This window comes from Falco rusticolus, chromosome 1, assembly GCF_015220075.1.
Source record: "Falco rusticolus isolate bFalRus1 chromosome 1, bFalRus1.pri, whole genome shotgun sequence".
NCBI classification, from domain to species: Eukaryota; Metazoa; Chordata; class Aves; order Falconiformes; family Falconidae; genus Falco; species Falco rusticolus.
The window spans coordinates 75435273-75456057 of record NC_051187.1 but is presented as its reverse complement, the minus strand read 5'-3'; the positions used below and the strand labels follow the sequence as shown (position 1 = coordinate 75456057).

The following is a 20785-nucleotide window of genomic DNA, read 5'->3' as shown; positions in this document are numbered from 1 at the left end:
TTTCACAAATGTGAAATACTCGTTTGCAGAGTTGTGATTTTGGAGCTGATGAGGCAGAAAGGAACTTAGGCAGCTAGGGATAGATATTAGTACCAGTTGAGTAATGCAATATTTTGTTTGGTTAAGAGCAGTTTATTTATTGTATAGTGTTGAGTAGATGCTGAATGATAAAGCTGAAGATCATTGCACAGAACCATAGAACAGTTTGGGTTGGAAGGGACCTTTAACGGTTATATAGTCCAACCTCCCTGCAGTGAGCAAGGGCATCTTCAACTAGATTAGGTTGCTCAGAACCCCATCCAATCTGACCTTGAATGTTTCCAGTGGTGAGGTGTCTGCCACCTCTCTGGGAAACATGTTCTAGTGTTTCATCACGCTTATTGTAATTTTTTTTCCTTATATCTAGTCTAAATCTACCCTTTTAAAGTTAAAAGCCATTATCCCTTGTCCTATTGCAACAGGCCTTGCTAAAAAATTTGACCCTATGTTTCTTATAAGCCCCCTTTAAGTACTGACAGGCTGTAATAAGGTCTCCCTGGAGCCTTCTCTTCTCCAGGCTGAACAACTCCAGCTCTCAGTCTTCACCGGAAAGGTGTGTTCCATCCCTTGTATTTGGGCATGCTTAATGTATGGCTTTGTATTTAGTAATATGCAAATAGTATCTTATTTTGCAGTCTTGACCATAAATTATGAGATTCATGGAAAATACGGAACATATCGTATAAATGCCCTGTTATTTGAAGGGGTTGACAAAAGTTTGTTTCTGTTATCATTGGCACCTCTTTTGCCTTTGAATTCAACTGCAATTAAAAAATACATTCTTCTGTCTCCTTATAAGTGAACTTGAGTTGTCAAACTGCATTTCCTTCCTTATTCATTATTCATGGGTTCAAAGTTACACTAAAGGTGATCAGTCATTTACTCATTCATCTATTCATTATTTATTCATCCATCCCCATATTTCATATATGTATAATTAAAATCCTTGTGTCTGAAACTGAGCCTTCTGTGAAGAAAGAAGCAAACCTTAAATTGTTGTGTACACACACTTGTCAAAATATTTCTGTATAATTTTTTTTATCTGCGTTTTTAAAGGTTTACAGCACATCTTGTTCCTAAACCACAAAGGCAACCTTCAGGTATTGCTTACTAATTTTGTGTTGTAAAAAAAAAAATAATACCTCAAGCATATATTTTCCCCTTTTGGAGTTATTGTTAACATGTGTGTATTCTGGCAGGCAGTATCTTAGGCATCTATGTAAAAGCTGGAAGAAAAGAAAAACAAGTTCCTCAGTGTGTGCATGTTGTCATAACTCATTCAAGCTAGTAGTGTTGTAACAATTTCTGTTAGTTAAGGAGTTGCCCTAATACACTGAATAGGGGGCATCACATAGACTGAAGTGTTAGTCCTTTTGAAAATGGACTAGTCAGGTAAGTCTGCTTGATTTCCCACCCCCCCACCATTCCTTGAGTAGCTGCTATTGTAATGAAAATCGTAATATAAATAATTCGGTCTATAGCAACAAAACGTTGATTGCTCTCATTCATATTCATTTTCCTCCTTTTAAGTAAACTTAAAACTCAACATTGCCAAAGTTTTGAAAGGTGACTTGTGGCTTTAGTTGTCCAACCTGGTTCATTTCTAACATATGTTGTCCTTTAAAGTGTTATCTGCTGTAGCAATGCATCTCCCCGAAGACAGCAGCTGTTGTTAGTGAAGTATTAAGTAGCTGTCTGAATCGGATAGAAATTCCTTGCCTTCCCTTAGAAGCTGTTTCTTCTGGTGTTTGTTAGCATGTCTGGTTTATTGTTCAGGATTCACTTCCATTCCATTCTCTCCTTTAAGAATCCTCTAAGAGTGCAAGAACTTTCACTGCTGAAAAGGGGGAGGATGGCAAGTCAATGGAAACTTCACAACTGAGACCTTAAAAAAACTGGACAGTTGGACAATACAGCTCTGAAAATTTCTAATTGCTTTTGAGAACATGGTCTTGTGTCACAGTGATAAGTAGTATAGCAATTAATTCAGCATGCCTTTCAGAACAAAAGCTTGAGTCTTATTTGAGAATTAGTCTTGTGCACAGGATTCTGAAGAAAGATATTTTTTTAATTATTATTTTTGTTTAAAATATTTGTCTTGGCACCGAGGTGTGGAATTGTCTTGCATCTAGGCTTTAGTCTTATGTCACTGGCTCATACGAATATCTTGAAGTAACACTTCGGATTTTGAAAATAAATTTGCTTTGAAAAGATAAATAAACCAAAACATACCAACAAAGTCCCCCAAAAAACTGAGTTAGCAGGTGGGCTTGGCTGTCTTGTGCAATCTGTATCAAAGTTGTGACTTGCAGGATGTTCTGTGGAAGTTTTTATCTTTGATTTCCAGTCAGTGCTGCTAGTGTACAGAGTACACCTTTGAATTCTTGTGAACTACTGGACTGTGAGTTTAAATGAGAGATGCTAAAAAGCAAATGTAATGAAAAGGAGAGAGAAAGAGAGAAGAATAAAACCCAAAGAGGGAGGGAAAAAAAAAACCCACACAAAAAACCCCAAGTGATGTGCAGTATGGTTGCTCACCACCTGATGATGAATTCCCAGCCAGTCCCGGAGCAGCGATCAGAAGGCCCCACTCAGCTTCTCCCGGTTTATGTACTGAGTATGGACTACCCTTTGGCTAGTTCAGGTCAGCTGCCCTGGCTCTGCTCCCTCTCAGACTCTTGTGCACCTGCTCACTGGCAGAGCATGGGAAACAGAAAGGTCCTTGACTGAGAGTAAGCACTACTTAGCAACACCTAAAACACCAGTGTGTACCAACATTATTCTCATACTAAATCTAAAACACAGCACTGTACCAGCTACTGAGAAGAAAATTAACTGTGTCCCTGCTGAAAAGAGGACAGACTTCCAGAGAAAATTCATGGGCATGATGTTATGTATTTATCATCTTAGGGATCTAAAAATTTGATGGAAGTCTCCTTAAATGCTGCTTTAAAGCTAATATGAATAGAGTCAATAATATGTAATTCTGATTAGCATGAATAGAAAGTTAATAAAGCTTTAATGTCTTGGCTGCATACCATCTCTGTTTCTGCAAAGGTATTCTGAGGGGCAGAATCAGGTCTTGTGCCCACGGGTAAATCATGCAGTATCTAAAGATTACAGTTCATCTTTACACCGTTGTATTCCCACTTCCAGGGCAAATACTATTAGTCTATACTATTCTTATTTTGTAGACTGGTAAAACTTCAGAAATAAAGACTGCATATATAAAGGTATAGCACAGGATGCCTACCATGCTAAGGTACTAACCATGCAGGTATCTCGATTACATAGGGATGTTCATCTCTACCTGCTCTTTAAGAGAGAGGCCAAACTTTTCCATAGAATGCAAATATGAGTACCTACTCTCAGGTGCCACAGTGATAGTGAACTTAACCAAAACTTACTTAAAAGTTTTTGAGGTGCTTCCTTTGGTGGCTGAGGTTCTTGCATTCTGTCAGGCAGTAGTTACTTGAGCATTGCTGTTAAAATACATAACACTGGAAACTTCTGGAAATGCTGATTTCTGAAAACTTTTTTTCTTTGGTAGGCTGTGAAATCTATCAGATTATGTTTCTTAGAACCAAAAGATAATTTAGAGGTGGAGTGAGGGAAAACCCTGCACTGTGATAGCCTGCACTGTACAGACGGGCTGTTTCTGTGCTTAGCTTTATTCTAAATCCAGTGTGCAGGGCAGCAGTTGGTATCAACACCAGGTTAGTGGAGTTGGAGCTCTCATAGTTGCATGCGCTTTTTCTCTCTCCTTACAATCCAGCTTTTGGGCCTGTGTGGATAATACAGGGAGACAATAAAACCAAACTGATATTTACTGTCTTTGAGGATTCAGCTATCCAAATGTTAGATATGCGGTGTAGCCATCAATGTCTGACCTGGACATCAGCACTTACACATCAGTGAAGCACATTTTTTAGGATATGAAATGTACAGAGAAGTATCTTTTTTTTTTTTTTCTTCTCTTTGGCTATAAAGGGAGCTTAGAGTGACAAGCTCAGATGGAAGCATCTAAAGAGCATAATTGCAGCTGGCTACTACCCACATTGTCTTGCAGAAAAATGGTTACAGTGGCAATATCACTGGCTGTGACAGTCAGTGGTATAGCATTGAGAGCTTATCAATCACATTGCATTTGATTGTGTGTCTGTACGTGCCATGCTTGCCTTTCACCCTTTGGTTAAGTTTCAGTGTGTGTCGTATCAGATGTGTGGCAGCAACATAGTTACCGAGTTAAATGATTTTATTTTCATCCTGTTTGATGTCCACTCCATCCAGTTTTAATCTTGTTTGAAATCCATTACCAGTAGACTCCTGATTTACAGTCTAACTTTGTTTTATATAAGAGGATTTTTCATTATTTGTTTAAGGAATCATAGGTTGAATTTCATTGGTCAATATTAACTGACACTTGCGAATTTGAAACTAAATACAGGCTTTCTATAAGTTTTGTATTTTTGTTAAACAGAAAGATGTATTTTATCTTCCCATTTAACAATTAAATAGGTAAGCAAAGGTTTATTTGTATTTTTAATTTTTATTTATTAGAAATTATATGGACTCTCTATTTTAGGTTAGTATTTAATATTGAAGTTATGATTACCCTAAAACAAAGCCTAAGCTCTTTGAAATATCCGACCTTACTGCTTTTTTTTTTTTTACAACTTAAACACAGGAAAAGTTTGGAATTTAATGTTAAAAGCACTTTTAAAAGAATGTATTGTATTATAAGATAACAGCATTGATATCTTTGCTGCTTTAATCCTGCTTGTTAGAGTAGTAAAATCACGAGCGTGCCTGTAAGGTTTTCTCTTAATATTTTTATGTCTTGTGTTTTGGTATTTTTTAGATTAAGTACGAGTTGTTGCTTGAGAAAGAGTGTCAGCTGCGCAACCTGGAAGATAAACTTGGAGAGTATATTGCTTCTTTAACCTTTCAAAAGACTGTGAAAAAATCTAAAATGTCGGAGCTATGTACTGCTATCATAAGTGTACAAGCTTTGCTCTTTGAACAACTGAGCACATCAAAAACCCTGTCAAAACTGGAATGTATTCAGATTTTCGAAGCCCATAATACTGTAAGTAATGAAGTTGTGAAAAGGAAGAATTCTTCTTAGGAGACAGCAGCTATCAAAGTAGGTTATTTGGCTTTGATTTAGTGGTGCAAGTTTGCAGCTCTTGGTGGTCCAGCCTTTAATTTCTGTGATTATGTGCACTTTAATGTGCTCAGTAAAAGAAAAAAAAAAAAAAAGAAGGAAAAGATTAGAGCCAGGGAAGATTGTGTTGTAGCAGTTGTAGTAGTAGTAGCAGTAGTAGTTATTTTTATTATCCAGAGATCTGGAGTCAGAGCAGCATTTTGGTGACAAATCAATATTAAAAGTTTATAGATTGCTAGGAAGACAGTTGGGATGTGATTGTGAGTCTTGATTGGGATAGGGTGTTAATTGTCATGACTGTGATAAAAAATTGTTCATGTTATAGTGCTATCCCTATCCATATGGTAGAATCCATAACCGCATGATATGCTTCAAACATCAAGTTGTCAAAGATTATAATATATACAGTCTCCTACCTATCTCACTCCAAGCACAGTGATGCAGTTTAAATAGTAGAAACTTTGGAAAGGGCTCTTCCCTTCATCATATTTGTTACATACTTGATACGTGCCAGTTTTCTAATCCTTTTTTAATACTTCAGTGCTCTGTATTCATAAGGATTTTTTTTTTTTTTACATCTGCTATTTGCAACCATCGAAGTGAGGCTTGGGAGAGCACTGGAGTAGAACAAACAAAATGGGTTTTTAAGAGCAAACCCTCTTTGCCAGAGGGCATCATTAGACATCTATTGCTGTGAAAACTCCTGGTTAAATTTTAATACTGTCATCTCTACAGAATTTCTCTTAGAATGGCAGTTAAATGCTTATATCTTCCATTTTAGCTTAAATTTGTATTAAATCTGTAGGAAATAGTGAAAGTTGTACGTAGACAGATTATTAGAAATAATTTAATCTGGAATTACTGCCTTTTATGCAGTAAATGTAAGAGGGTTCTTTGAAGAGATTGATTTTAGCTTCTGTGTCCTTGAACAGATGAAGGAAAAGGACTGAAGGAGAGGCAGAAGAGAGACCTAGAGTAGCTAACACTGGATATCACATATCCAATGTGCAAGAATTGAGTTCAGCCCTATTTCTTGTGGAAAAAATATTTTAGTCATTTTTTAAAGTGCCGGTTAGGCTTGGTTTACAGGGACTGCTTCCTGGTGATCAAATGTCTCTCTCTTGCTGGGTTTTTGTCCAACTCCTTTGTCCCACTAGCTGGCAAATTTTAATACTTGTTACTTTAAAACAAATATATCAGAATACACAGGATTTGCTAATGCTGAGGACATCAGTGATAGATTTTCCATAAGTGAAATAGACACATCTAGGTATATGTGAATTTGCTTCAGCCCCTTAGAGATAACAAATTAATACTCAGTTTTGGTGTTAGGAGAGTGGATCCAAGCTCCAATGTCAAATATTGGTGACCAGGGAGCAGACACTTACTCCACACACTCAGGGAGAGACACCATATTCCAGTGAATCTGTAGTCTGAATACAGCTGATGAGGTGGAGGAATAGATAAAATTCAGTATTTTCTCCAAGGTACAAGTTGAGAAGTAGTGCACTGAGATATTAAGTAACTTGGAGCTTGAGGTCAGACAACAACATTGGAAAACTGGAATATGAAGCCTTCCTTCATAGGAAGGCTTGTTTAGTTTGACTTTTTGACCCAGGAGAGATCTTTTGGCATTGAAAGATAAAGTCCACTTAAGATTTTGGAGGTTAACCCTTTGATTTTTAGAGCATTGTATTTTAACCCTGATTCTATCACTCTAAATGTGAATTATTTTCTTTTAACTTCAAACCTCTTTGATATTAGCTGTTGATTCATCGTAACTAAAACTAGTCAGTCTGAATTTCTCAAGCTGCTTCAGTGGCTTTATGCAGCTTACAGGTGAATTCTAATGGTGCCATTCTTTTGTTTGGATCTCAGCCATGCTGGTAGTGTGCTTTCTAGATGCCCTCTACAGTGGAAAGTTTGAGAGAGCATCGACCCTTAACACAATGAAAATTGACTCATATCTTTCAGCATTGTTCTGATATTCATAGTGTGCAAGTCATGTTTACTGAAGCCATGCAATGGATTGGAATTGTAATGACTGCATGTGGCTGGATAGAATTAGAAATAAACTAATATCAGAAAATCTGATACCATCTTTTTTCTTCACTCCATATTAAATTTGCTATTCCAAGTTAAATTATGACTTTTTATCATTGTGTGTTTTCAACCTCTAGGAGATTGAAGAACTTGACAGGAAACTGGAGTATGAGATGTTGCATAAGGAGTCAGCTCAGCAGCAGCATCTAATGAGTAGGCAGAGGTGGACTCCAGATGAATTGGGACCTTCACGTGAAGCTCTGGAAATGAATGCAGACAGACAAGTGACAGTTCTGCTAAGACAGGCCATGAATAAATGTAGACAATTTATAAATCTGCACCAGCAAAGGTAAGTTCTTTGGTCTCAGGTTTTACTAAGTTACTGTAGTTGTTATAGACCATAAGATACCACAGACGAACAAACAGCAGGCTAAATGTTCTGCGGTGTTGTGGAGGGGCTGTACATCTATGTATGAACAGTGCATTTTTGTGGTGTGGCCCAGAGCATAACTGAGGGTTCTTGGGAATATTGAAATAAGAAATGTGAAATAATAATAACTTAGTTACATATAGATCATGATGTGTTGCATGCCAAGCACCATTTCTTGATGGGGACAGTGGAAAATAACAATACTTCTTAGCAGCAAGGAGGAAGATAATTTTCATCCTGTTCCTTTGTCTCCCAAGAAGATAGGTAGGGACTTCAGTGAAATGTGATCTGCTGTGATCAGAGGAAGTAGCTGAGACAATTTAAATTGAGTTTCTGTCTCCACTGACACGCTGTAGACTGAATCCCCTGTCATGCAATCATTTTTGATGGGATATGTTCTTCAGAGACAGGCTCAATTTCACTTTTCCCTGGCCAGTTTTTAAGTAAAGATATCAGTGACAAAAAAAAAAAAAAACAACAACCCAAAAACAAAAAAACCCCAGCCCAAACAAACAACAGCAACAACAAAACCTCTTGGGAGGTATATAGAAATATCTGTCTTGTCATGAAGGTTGCCTAGCAAAAATGGGTGATAATTTGCAAAACTGAAATATTGTATTACATTCATTAGGGTTACAGGAGTTAGAAATCACATTTCCATGTGTAATACTGCACAGTATTAAAAGCCTACTGCTTCTCAAGGTTCATGTAAAATCCTGAGGAGGTGCTTTCCATTACCAAGAGGGTGTTCTGTGAAACAACTGACATATCAGAAATGGCTTTGAGTGAGTTATTGCACTCTTAAGTCTGGTTTAATTCTGAAAGGGCTGGAGTGTTACTTGATGTGGATAAATGACTCTCCTGCTGCAGCAGTAAAGAGTCACTAGAAGAGCAGCTACATTACTGACTTGTGGATATTGCTGTAGAGATCAGTGAAACCTTCAAAGTAACTAGTCTTTACTAATTTACCTGAAAGGTTAATGGAAGAAACAAGTTTTGTACTTTTCCCAAATGATTTGACCAGAAACAAAAAAAACTGTTTACTGTTAAATTCCACCAACAGGAAGATCCACAACTTGCCATAAAGTGTGGTGATGAAATTTGAAGAAGCGGGATGGGGGCAGGTTGAATTACGTTACTTTGGAGCAGTTCTAGATTTTGAACTGTGTGCAAGAGCATAGCCTTAAATTCTGCTGTGACATTTGTTCGATTTGTGGTTCAGGGAAGAAGGGAGGAGAAGCTGACTTATTTTAGAAGTTATGCTGCTCACCCAACTTTGCTGACAGAAAGATACGCTTCCTGAATGGATGACTTTCAGATATTTTTTCCTATAATACAGTCATTGCACCTGGGAAGATTTCAGTGTTAATTCTCTTTCACTTCAGATTGAGAGATGAGCAATGGAATTGCGTAGTGCTTGAAGATTTCCTGGAAAATACAGAAATGGATGCATTTTTGGCACTTTATAGTCAGGTAAGCATGAAATTGAACAAAGCTTCCAAGTTTAAATTACAGCTGTATCTGAAGGTCAGCTTTTCTTCTTTTTTGGGAATGTTACAGATGTATGTGGAGTGCCTATCTGCTAATAGTTGTTACCAGTTCTGGTGTTTGCAGCCTGCATTATCATTCACTTCAGTTAATTCTGACCTACTTTCAGCCTTTTGTATTTTATTGAGTTATACTTCTTTTTGTTCATTTACAGATCTTTTCAGGGGGTTTTCCTGTTGTGTTTCATTCTGTGGAGATCTAAACTGCCTGAGTTTCTGGTTTACAGACAGATTTACAGTCTGATTTTCATATAATGAGGCAAGGGTTTTGTTTAGATTTTAATCAGTGATAGGAATGATTTGCATTGATTGTGTTACAAAGCTAAATGATAGAAGGACTACTAGTTAATTTTTTTAGTGTCATTACTCATATTGTTTTGGAAAAGAGCATCACCTCTTCAAGTGCCTGTCAGTCCAAGAGGCATTAAAAATGGATTGTTGCTGTCCCCGAGTTTTATCTGCAGGCCTTGGCTGAGATATGTAGCTAGTGTCAGAAAAAAGACATGGTGTTGCAGCTTTTTGCATCCAAGTATCTTGCCTCTCAGGGACAAGGGTGTCACAGTCATGCGTATCATCATTTGAGAGCTTTGGAGGCCAGCAAGCCAAGGAGGGACTGCTTAGACTAAGGGTCACTTAGCTTGTTTCTGTTCAGTTTTCTGAACTCTTTATCCTCTTCTGAGTTACATGTCTATTTGAGGCCAGCTAATTTTGTGAAGAATTGGCATAAGACTCCTGTATATATCTGTTAGGAGATACACTTGGAAGATAGCACATTTTCAGTTCCTTACTCTGTTGTGGGTCAGGAATTTGCATCAAGGTCTCCCACTCACAGGAGCACGATAATCACAATCACTTCAGTCTCTGCCTTTCATGGGGACACTCAGGCTCCATTCAGAGCAGAGTCCTTCCATGAACCTTGCTGGAAGAGACTTCTGAATATCTGGCAGCTAGGTGGCTAAGGTGCTGTCCTGGAATGGAAGATCTCACTTTGAACTAACAGATTAAATTAGACAGAGTGGGAATTCAATCCTTGCTTTAACACTTTCCAAGAGCATCCTGCCCTCTGGGCATAAAGATCAAAAACTTGTTCTGGTGTGTCTTGCAGAGTGTAACACTGGAAGATGCTTGCTGAGGAGGTCGTGACGAGTATTATCAGCCTTCCAGTTTTAAATCCGAGCTATGTGTTCCTTTAGAGTTTGGAGGGTTTTTTATTAGTAGTGTTATTATTTTCTTCTTAGATTTCGCCCTGGCTTCCTGTTGCAACTGTTGGGGTTTTTTTCCGAACTGGCTTGGCTACCCTATTGGCCTTGACAGTTTGGGGTATTGTAAGTGGATGTGGCTGTCAGGAGCTGCTGAATTCTGTTTCAGCTTTCAGTTCCTTCTCAATGTTTTCTGCTCCCATGACCTACTGCACATACAGCTGCTAATATTTTATTGGGACTTCACAGAAATACCATTCTGCTGATACTGCTAAAAATTTCTGCTGCAGGCCTTTGTAGGGTGCTTATGATACAAATATTCACATGATGGTGAGTCTTAATCTGATTATTTCTTTAAACTTTATACATATTCACTTGTGCTTCTTTAAAATAACTTGCATAATGCTGACAAAGTAATTGGCCACTATTTTTAGTTATTTGTTCAGTTGTGTAACGGTGATGTGGGCAGTGACAGCTATAATGCTTTTCAGAGGCAATATTAAATTTGACGTTTTATTTCCCATTTGTAGTTGCAGTTTGTCTAATAGCTCAAGATTTCAGAACACTTTACTAGGAGACAAGATGGTCTTTTGGCCTGTTCAGTGTTCCCCCCGACTCATTTTTTTTATTTTATTTTATTATTTTTTTTTTTCAAAACAGGTAAGGAAGTAACAGAATTGCGTGAATATTTTGCTGAAACATACAGTGCTTCAGATACATGCTGAGTATGATAAATGTAAGATAATTCTTAGATAAATTCAACATCAGTGGAAATAAATAGATACAAAAATGGGAAATGCTTTGAAAGATCCTTTGGGCTTTGCTGATTTTTCCCTGTACTACTGTGGTTTAAGTCATTGGTCTTGGTAGGCAATAGTCTTGTGAATTCTTTTTATATAGTTGTTTGTGTGGGTTTTTTTTTAAATAGTTCATTACATATATTTATCTGACAAAATATGCTACATCCACAAATGCTGGTCATTCTAGAATCATGGAATTGTTTAGGTTGGAAAAGACCTTTAAGATCATAAAATCCAGCTGTAAACCTAACATGGCCAAGTCCACCATTAAAGCATGTCCCTAAGCACCACATCTACATGTCTTAGCTGCAGGGATGGTGACTCAACCATTTCCTTAAGCAGCCTGGTCCAATGCTTAACCATGCAAAAGACATTTTTCCAATCTAAACCTCCCCTGGTGCAACTTGAAGCCATTTCCACTCATCCTGTCACCTGTCACTTGAAAGAACAGACTGACACCCACCTTGCTACAACCTCTTTTCAGGTAGTTGTAGATAACGATAAGGTCTCCCCTGAGCCTCCTTTTCTCCAGGCTAAACAACCCCAGTTCTCTCATAAAACTTGTTCTCTAGACCATTCACCAGCTTTGTTGCCCTTCTCTGGACACTCTCCAGGACCTCAATGTCTTTCTTGAAGTGAGGGGCCCACAACTAAACAGACTATTTGAGGTGCAGCGTCACTGGTGCTGAGTACAGGGTGATGATCACTTCCCATGTCCTACTGACCACGATTTCTGATACAAGCCAGGATGCTTTTGGTCACCTGGGCACGCTGCTGGCTCATGTTCAGCCAGCAATCAGCCAGCACCCCCAGGCCCTTTCCCTCCAGGCACTTTTCCAGCCGCTCTGCCCCAAGCCTGTGGGGCTGGTGTGACCCAAGGGCAGAATCGGGCACTGAGCCTTGTTGAGCCACACACAGTTGGCCTCAGACCATTGGTCCTGCCTGTCTGGATCCCTCTGCAGAGCCTCCTGCCCTCAAGCAGATCAACACTCCTGCCCAATTCGGTGTCACCTACAAACTTACTGAGGGTGCACTGCATCTCCTCGTCCATATCATTGATAAAGACATTAAATAGAACTGACCGCAGTACTGAGCCCTGGGGAACACCACTTGTGACCAGCCATCAGCTGGATGCAACTCCATTCACCACCACTCTTTGGACTTGGCCGTCCAGCCAGATTTTTACCCAGCATAGAGTCCGCCCATCTGAGCCACGAGCAGCCAGTTTCTCCAGAATGCTGTGGGAGACGGTGTCAAAGGCTTTAAGAAGGTCCAGGTAGACAACATTCACAGCCTTTCCCTCATCCGCTAAGTGGGTCATCTTGTCGTAGAAGGAGATCAGGTTCATTAAAGCAGGACCTGCCTTTCATATACCCACGCTGGCTGGGCCTGATCCCCAGGTTGTCCTACACGTGCTGCGTGATGGTGCTCAGGATGACTTGCTCCATAACGTCCCCTGGCACTGAGGTCAGGCTGACAGGCCTGTAGTTCCCTGGATCCTCCTTATGGCCCACCTTGTAGATGGGCGTCGTGTTTGCTAACCTCCAGTCTTCTGGGACCCCCTTGGGTTAGCCATGACTGTTGATAAATGGTGGAGAGTGGCTTGGTGAGCACTTCAGCCGGCTCCCTCAGTCCGCTTGGGTGGATCCCATCTGGACCCATAGGCTTTTGTGCACGTCTAAGTGGCATAGCACGTCACTAATTGGCTTTGAATTATGGCAATTTAATTGTCTTCCTTTAATGGTTTTTAAGTATCTCTGGCACAGATACATTGTGAAAGAGCTTCTGAATAACAAGATGTGTTCTGTAAGTTGAGGGGTTAAAATTATTGTTTTGCACATTACAGATGCATGCAAACAAAGTATGTCATTATTTTCACAGTACCCAGTCCTCTTACACCCCAGCAGGGGAAGAATGATCCTTGATAATTACAGATTTTGACATCTTTGAAGACAGATTTAAGAGCTTCACTTTTACCTCGCTGTACTTGAAAAACTGAACGCACTGTTCAGTGTATACTTGGGGGACTGTGCTTTAAGTTTTGTTTATAAGATCCCCTCAAGAAATAATTAATTTGTTTAAATGCGCATTAGATATACTATTGGGTTTTTTGTGTTTATATATGTTCACATGAAGTGTAACCCAGAGGTATTCTGGAACATACTTGAGATTCCATAAAACCTATACATATTTACCCTCCAGACAGACAAAACTTCTGTTCTCAGCAAGTATAATAGTATAATAACTCCAGCTATAATTCCAAACCTGCCTACTCTTATTTAAACTGTAAAGAAGTAAAGTAGTAGACGAGTAATTTATTAATATTTTAAGGCTTACAGTGTAATATGTTCCTACTTTTGTGTGTGCTTATTCTGTGAGCTGTTATGGGAATTGATTTTCGATTGGACTTAAAGGTCTTTTCCAGCCTAAGTGAATCTATGATTTTTAAATGTTTTTCCCCCCTTTTTCTTAAAACTTATAGAACATTTTATATTGCCAAGTATAAGGGAACTATAACTATTGTACTCCTGTATCTACACTCACTCTTTTCTTTAAAGAGGATTTTCCCCTTTAGACTAGTTTTCAGAACTGTGGATGCAGCCCTCTGCAGAAAACCAGATAACTTTTACTCTCCTACATTTCCTGGTTTGTCTTACATCCTTACTGAGGTGGATCTAGGTCAATAAGAGATTTGCTTGAATGATAGCGAGGTCAGGATCATGAGCCTCTGGCTGAGAAGTTACTTTTAAATAAGCTCATAGCTGTAGCCCCGGGTACACTAATTGCATTTTAGAGACAGCAGATGATGCAGGCAGACTTGTCATGTGGAAACAGCACAGTAAGCTTGAAACAACGTGGATTGAGTTAATTGGCCCTTGCATTAGCTGTTTAAATACACATTGCTCAGTCCAAATACTTAAAAGTAATTCTGCTGTTTGTAAGCTACAATTCATTTCGTTTTTATTTTGACCAAATTCAGAGAATACAAATGAGGTTATTAGTGCAAATAGCTTTTGTATCCATTTAATGGATACAAAAAGTGATTTCCTAAGCTTAGTTGTACCTTACCGTATAATACACCTGAAGAATCAAACGCATCCCACACTGGAGGGCTTTTGGTCTCACTGGTGTGACCATTTCTGTGTTTGCATGCACATTCGCTTCTCCTTTCTTCTTCTGCAAGCTGGTCTGGGTGGCTGTGCGCAGCTGAAAGTGCTGCTAGCTGCTGGTGCGTGTTCACACATCAGCACTCCCTTCGCTGTACATATGCTATAGATGCACCTGGCTGGTGGGCAGCAGGTCCGCTTTTGGTACTGTTGACAGCATGGTGGCACCTTGCAGGATTACTTAATCATGGATTCTGCTGTGTTAGAAAAGCATTAAACATTGCTTCTCAGTCCAAATCATCATGCTTGATACAGAAAGGCAAGGGTCAGAGTGGAGAAAATAACATTTTAAAGAGGAAACTATTACAGAGGAAAGCAGTACTGAAGTTTGATGTTTTGATCATCTGCATATAAATTACTGAGTTAATGTCCTGAGACCATTTAGCCAAGAAGGGCAGAATAGGTCACAGATGTGTCATTTTTATTCTCACTTAATGGTGTTTTTTATAAGTTTCTAGAATGTTTTTTAAAGACCAAGAGTGTAACACAGTCTGTATACACCTATAGAAATTAAACCTAGGTGTCTGTATTAAGATTTAAGCTTTTGTTTACTTTCTTCTCCAGAGAAGAAGCAAATAAATTCCTGCCCTAAGTAGCCTGAACAGACATCCTTTTACTGAACTTTGGTGCCCGTTTAGGGTGTAAATATTGGACTTTTTAGATACTGCATCAGTTTACTGATCTCTCATCAATCTTTGGATTTTGTCTTGTTCATTCTAGTATCTCAGTGGTTTCTATGGAATACCTATAACAACACTGAAGAGCCCAGGAAACTGGGAAGTGGCTGGTTTTCCTGCCTTTTGGAGAGGAGTGCTCTGCTTGGAGAATGGTTATAGGAAAAGGAGGTTTCTTTTTTTTGTGTCACCATCTAAATTCGGGTTAGGACTGCTTTGGGAGCGATTGCTTTGTTTGGTTTTACATCGATTTGGCAGAAAGAAATCCTTTATAGAGCATCCTTTTGGTGAAATAGCTTCTTTCAGAGAAGCTTAATACAACGATCTCCTAGGTACATTTGCTTCTCTGAAAATTTGTCATGCAAAAAAGAGGCAGAGTTCAAACATTTGCTGTGACATTTTGAATTCACTGTGGACAAAGAAATTTGCTGTCTTCTGCATGGTGGGACCTTGTGGAAATTTTATTTGACATGGGCTTTCTAGTCACCTCCCACATCAATGCGTATAGGAGGGTCTACAGAGCAGAGGAGACTCAGCTTTTGTGAGTCATCCCAAATGTTTGGCACGTCTTACCTAACTTTAGCTACCTGAGATACATGTATGGCTTGAAGAGAGTACAACAGCTTTTTTTTTATATATCCTTTGAGGTATTTAACTTGCTTTAATTTGCTCTACTCTTTTTCTTTCCATCTAGTTCTCAATATATTGTAGAATTTTCATATTTGATACGCATGAGAGATCTGCAGAAACAGCCTTGGGGACACGGTAGTTTTGACAGCAGAGCAGAAAAGAACAATGGGATTTTGGTGTTTGGAGGGAGGCAGGAAATGAGGCTTGTTGGTTGTCTAGGGAGCAACTAAAATTGAGCACTATATGAATATACTTTACCATTGACCTTTGGGCCAAAAAAGAGAGGACATTTGGGAAAAAAAAAAAACAACCCAACCCAAACCCCCCCCCCAACACTCCAAAAAAAAACCCAGATGGTTCCTGCTCCTCTTAATGTTGCAAGGTGTCCTCTGAGCTTATTACAGAATCTGGTGTTAAGAGAGGCTGGACAATGAAGTGTTCAACCATGACAACATGTAAATGTTGAAATGAGGTTTCAGAGGCTGGTTTTTTTGTCCCTAATTTTACAGACCATATCGCTTCATTGCTATCTTGTAAAGATTTCTTTAGAATAGTACAGTCCATAAATTAAACCTTAAATGCAAGAATATGGCTGCATTGTGATTTTTGACACCGAACGGCATCAAGTACATGTCCTAAGCACATACACTAAGGTCACCTGGTTGTCTAACATTTATATTGCGTATACCAGAACAAAATGGACAACTGTAGTATATATGGGCCAGTGTGGATAAAAACAGTGAACATGGGACTATGACCACTATAACATCACTAACATGATTTTCAATAGTATTTCTTGTTTCTATAACAGATAATTCTTTAATGATAGTAGTTAAAATTCACTAACACTTTTTTATTTTAAATACTAAATTTATTCATCTCTAATAAATTTATCTACTCATTAATCTTCTAGGAGCTCCGACTGACAGGTTACTTAGCTAAACTGACAAGGGTACCAATGGGGATGTTGCACAGGGTCCTGAACTTGTTGCTGCCCTCCAGCCCACAAAGTGAGGTTCTTTCTGTACTCGATTCCATCAGTAAATATTCAGATGGTGTTGCTGAAAGTGACAATAGCGCAGATGAGTCTGGCAGCTGTAAAAAAAGGTAAGTGTGATAGTTGTTGATAGACTAAGAGGAGATTACTGCTTTACATGTATATGTATTTGCTGGACAAGTAGACTGATAATTAAAAAATCATAGGTGCATAAGTTTTTTTTCAAAACATTTGGGTAGGGTAAAAATACATTCTGAAATATCTACCTTATTTTGTGAAATCTTTAACGACAATAAATTGATTAATAAAGAGTTACTAAATGTTACAACTTCATTAATTAATGGTAATCCTATAGATTTATAAATCTTGTTCTGGTAATTTTCTTTCTGATGACTTTAATTGGAGTTTATTAAAATATTTTTCTTCCCATTTTTTTTATTTATAATATTGATAGCACACCGGATTTCAGGTGTATATAAAGGATGTCCTCCTTTCTAATAATGGAAGTTTCAACCTTGCAGATACCTGTCCTTTTGTAGTTTGTTACTAAAATCCCAAGTGACCACTGTTTTTCCCTTTACTCGCAGAGACTTGAGTAGTCTCCCAGAGGTAGTTCCAGTGGTGTAGTGTCCCAGAGCCTTCATCCTTCCAGTTTATTCCCATTAACACCAGCTGAATAGCTGTACAGCTAATACTTGAGAGGTGCTCCTGGACCCTCTCTCCCAACTCCCTGCCATGACACGGGAAGAGGAGAAAAGCAGATGTTGTGGCCCTGGGCCCTCTAGTTGTCAGGTGTGAGTAGTCAAGGAACAGGTAAGCGTCCTTGTGACCGTGCCCTGAGGTGTGATCTTAGCTGATTTAAATGGTTTGTGGCAAGGCAGCAATAATATGTGAACACTCTTACTGACTGTATTCATGGTACTAATGGCATGGTAGCTAAAATCAGAAAGGGGGAGGAAAGTGTGTATATCTGGGGATTTGCTGCTGGGAATTTTTTACTTTCCTGCTCCTTCAGGAAGAACCAAGAGTTGTGGAAAGCACTGGAGAACCAAGTAAGGCAAGATCTGATAAACAGAAGTTTGGAAAAGTTCCCTTCTCTAAACAAGAGAAAAGACAGGTAAGGAAAAGACAGGAAGAAATACATAGGATTTTATTATATTTTTTTTTGTACTTCATTTCATCTCCAAAGGTTCCTCTATATCCATTAGAAATCAGAAAATATGTTCATAAATACACATTTTCTCACAGTGTTCTGCTGTTTGGTACTTGTGTTTGCTACAACATATTTACACGTAATAGGGAATAGTAGTAAATGCCTAAAAAGATTTTGCTGTACATATCCACGAAATTCAGATATTTTTCATATGCATTGGCCATCCTCCCAATGGTTATTTAGTATAAGGTTACCTTTCCTTAAGTAATTTTGTATCTCATAAATTATTGGGGATTGGGATGGAAATCTGTCTATTCAAATACAGTTTTCTTTAGCTTCCGAAGTCACTTCTGTGTCAGGATATGATATAGGAAGTTAGAATTTTTTTGCCAAAGTTCATTTTTCAATTCAATTTTTTTCATTAATGTAGCTTGGTAAAGAAGAAGCAACTTGCCATCTTGGAAAAAGCATCATTCATTCATCTTGGATGTTCACCTAAACATCCTCCTGTGAAACAGTTTGATACGTCTGTTCCCTTGAACACCGCAACTGCCAGAGCCATAGAACTGTTAGACACAGGGGAGAAGATATTTTTGTTTCGCGAGCCGAGTGATCTTTCTTTGCATAATTCTCCAAGGAAAAAGAAAAAGAACTTTCTTAATTCCAAGAAGGCTGCTCATGCAAATACAGACTTGTGAGGGCAACTTCCTTTCAAAGTATCAATTAGGGAAGAGGAAGTTATTTAAAATTCAGAAAAATAATGAGAAAGAATGAAGTGTGCAGTTTAAATAACATATGTTGCTTTAATCTCATTTGTCTGACATTGTAAATAGCTGTAATTTTAGAATGGTGCAGTTAGCAATCTGCATTGTGTGTTTTTTAATTTTTGTCAGCCTATGATGCAGTGGATGAAATATGGGTGGTTTATGATGCACATTCTGACAGGCAGGACCCAGTGTTCCTTCAGTACATTTTGCACTGATCTTACTATAGCTGTGTTTTCGTAACTTATGTAGAAAGCTTATTTATTATATAAAGTAATTACTGATTTACTATTCTTGTATTTATATGTTCTTGTAATAAGCTGTGGTATAGCAGATAACATGAAGAGATGAAGTGGGTGACCCACAAATCCTCTGTTCTCTGATTTTCTGTTCTAGCTAATGTACTGTTTAATGTTGCATTCTTAAAATGTTACTTCTGTAGTCTGTGTTCTACAGTGGTAGCTGGTAGTCCAGATCTTCAGCATATACATATGTACTTAGCCATACATCCTGGAGCAAAATCAGCTTTTTGCTATTTCCTCTAAACTTATTTCAGCTGAACTATGAATGTGGCTACAGTTCAAATCTGCGTTAAATATTTGCAACCTGTTGTTGCAGTCTTTTCCTTGCTGAACCAATATCATCACACTTGCTCAGTAGAAAAGGAAAAAATTTAAATGGGCATGTAATACTTTCAAAAGCTTTTTTGATTGCAGTGCTGCAAACTGTCACAATTTTATGTGGATATTTTTTAAGTCTTATTCCTGGATTTCTCTAAATTGATTAGAATATAATTTGAAATTTACATTTCAAAAAGAGTTAATTCTTAAACCTGTCTAGTTGACAGAAAGAAACCTGTAAGTATGAACCCTAAAAATAGGAACAGGATAAGGCTAATTAAAATAAACACATATATTTGTTAATATTTTGTGATAAACAAACCTGGTTTTAGGTTCTTTGAACCGTATTTGAATGCTATGCTCTGAAGGTATTGTGTTCATATATTTTGCAGTTTTTCACGTATGGAGTTTCTGTGTCTTTGTATTAATAGAGTGCCAGTTTCATTTTGAAAATTAAAATGTTACAGTGTATATGTGTCTGCAGTTGGCATCTATTCCAAGTGGAAAAAAACATATTTTTTTTTCCCCGCTACTCTAGACAAGTTTAAATATTCATCCCACAGTAAACAACAATTAGTGTTTCATATTGCTATTAGCATTAGAAAATGCATGCAGTAATTAGCCTGATAATCCTAATTAGTTTTTGATTGCATTCTTCAGTCTTTTCACAAAGTCATCGCTCTCACAGAAAGAGGATTCTGTCAGGATTGTGGGAGTTCAGAGTTGCTGTGTTTAGGTGCATCTGGTGTATTGTCCCCAAGGTGTGGGTAGGTAAAGGTAGGGTCAGTCCTGCCCTGGTGGGAGGTTGGAGCTGTACAGGAGGAGGCTCAGATGTTTCAGAGAGGGGTTAGGCCCTATGCAAGAAGAGCCTGTAGGAAAGCCTGAGCTGTGCTCTGGGCTGCAAGGAGCACTGGAAAGCTGATGTACCCATTCTTGAATGTGAGTCTCTTCCAAGATTCCTTCGCAAGCCCACGCTCTAGGCTGTTGGGGTGTACAAGGGAAATGACAGCACTGATCACAGATAAGACGTTGGGGCCAATAGCTTCCATCAGTTGCAATAATACAATGTAACATCTGAATATTGATTGCAATATCAATTTATTATCCTTAACAGATAATCTGTGCGCCTAATAATAGAAAGCTGATTTGTAACTGTCACACACCTTATCGCAGATTTGAAGCAGCTCGGTGTCTGTAACTATCCTGGCAGGGAAAGTCATGCCCTGTTATGAATCAGTTTCGTATCATGCAATACATACTGAAAGAAATGTCCAGATCTTAACATCTTTTGTGCCTTATGAAAGAGCTACTATCTAGGCAGTAGACTGCTTCAATAAAGCCTTGACTTACATTCAGCTTTGAGTTGTTCAGAGGACATAGGAGGGCCAGCTGCTGTGTGTGCAGTTCTGTGTGTATACCATGGGTGTTGGCATCCGTATTTCACAGCTGAAGTCTTCCAGGAAATGTGAGCTGGACAAGCCATTCAGAGTAAGCCCATTTGGTTTCATAGTAATTAATAAAATATAGGGCAAAATTCTTCAGGATTTTGAACATT

The 20785-nt window shown here is 38.4% G+C and overlaps 1 protein-coding gene across 4 annotated transcripts in view; it reads left to right on the top strand.

Moving 5' to 3' along the window:
• EVC2 (EvC ciliary complex subunit 2) overlaps nucleotides 1-19701 on the top strand; it is an 80397-nt gene extending 60696 nt beyond the window's left edge. For all 4 annotated transcript variants that reach the window (XM_037384985.1, XM_037384976.1, XM_037384977.1 and 1 more), the window contains 6 exons: nucleotides 4901-5128; nucleotides 7387-7598; nucleotides 9065-9152; nucleotides 16610-16803; nucleotides 17709-17810; nucleotides 18277-19701. In XM_037384985.1, the coding sequence (XP_037240882.1) occupies nucleotides 4901-5128; nucleotides 7387-7598; nucleotides 9065-9152; nucleotides 16610-16803; nucleotides 17709-17810; nucleotides 18277-18544 (1092 nt within the window). In that variant the 3' untranslated portion in view covers nucleotides 18545-19701. The remainder of the gene's footprint in view (nucleotides 1-4900; nucleotides 5129-7386; nucleotides 7599-9064; nucleotides 9153-16609; nucleotides 16804-17708; nucleotides 17811-18276) is intronic.
• The last annotated feature ends 1084 nt before the right edge of the window (nucleotides 19702-20785 follow it).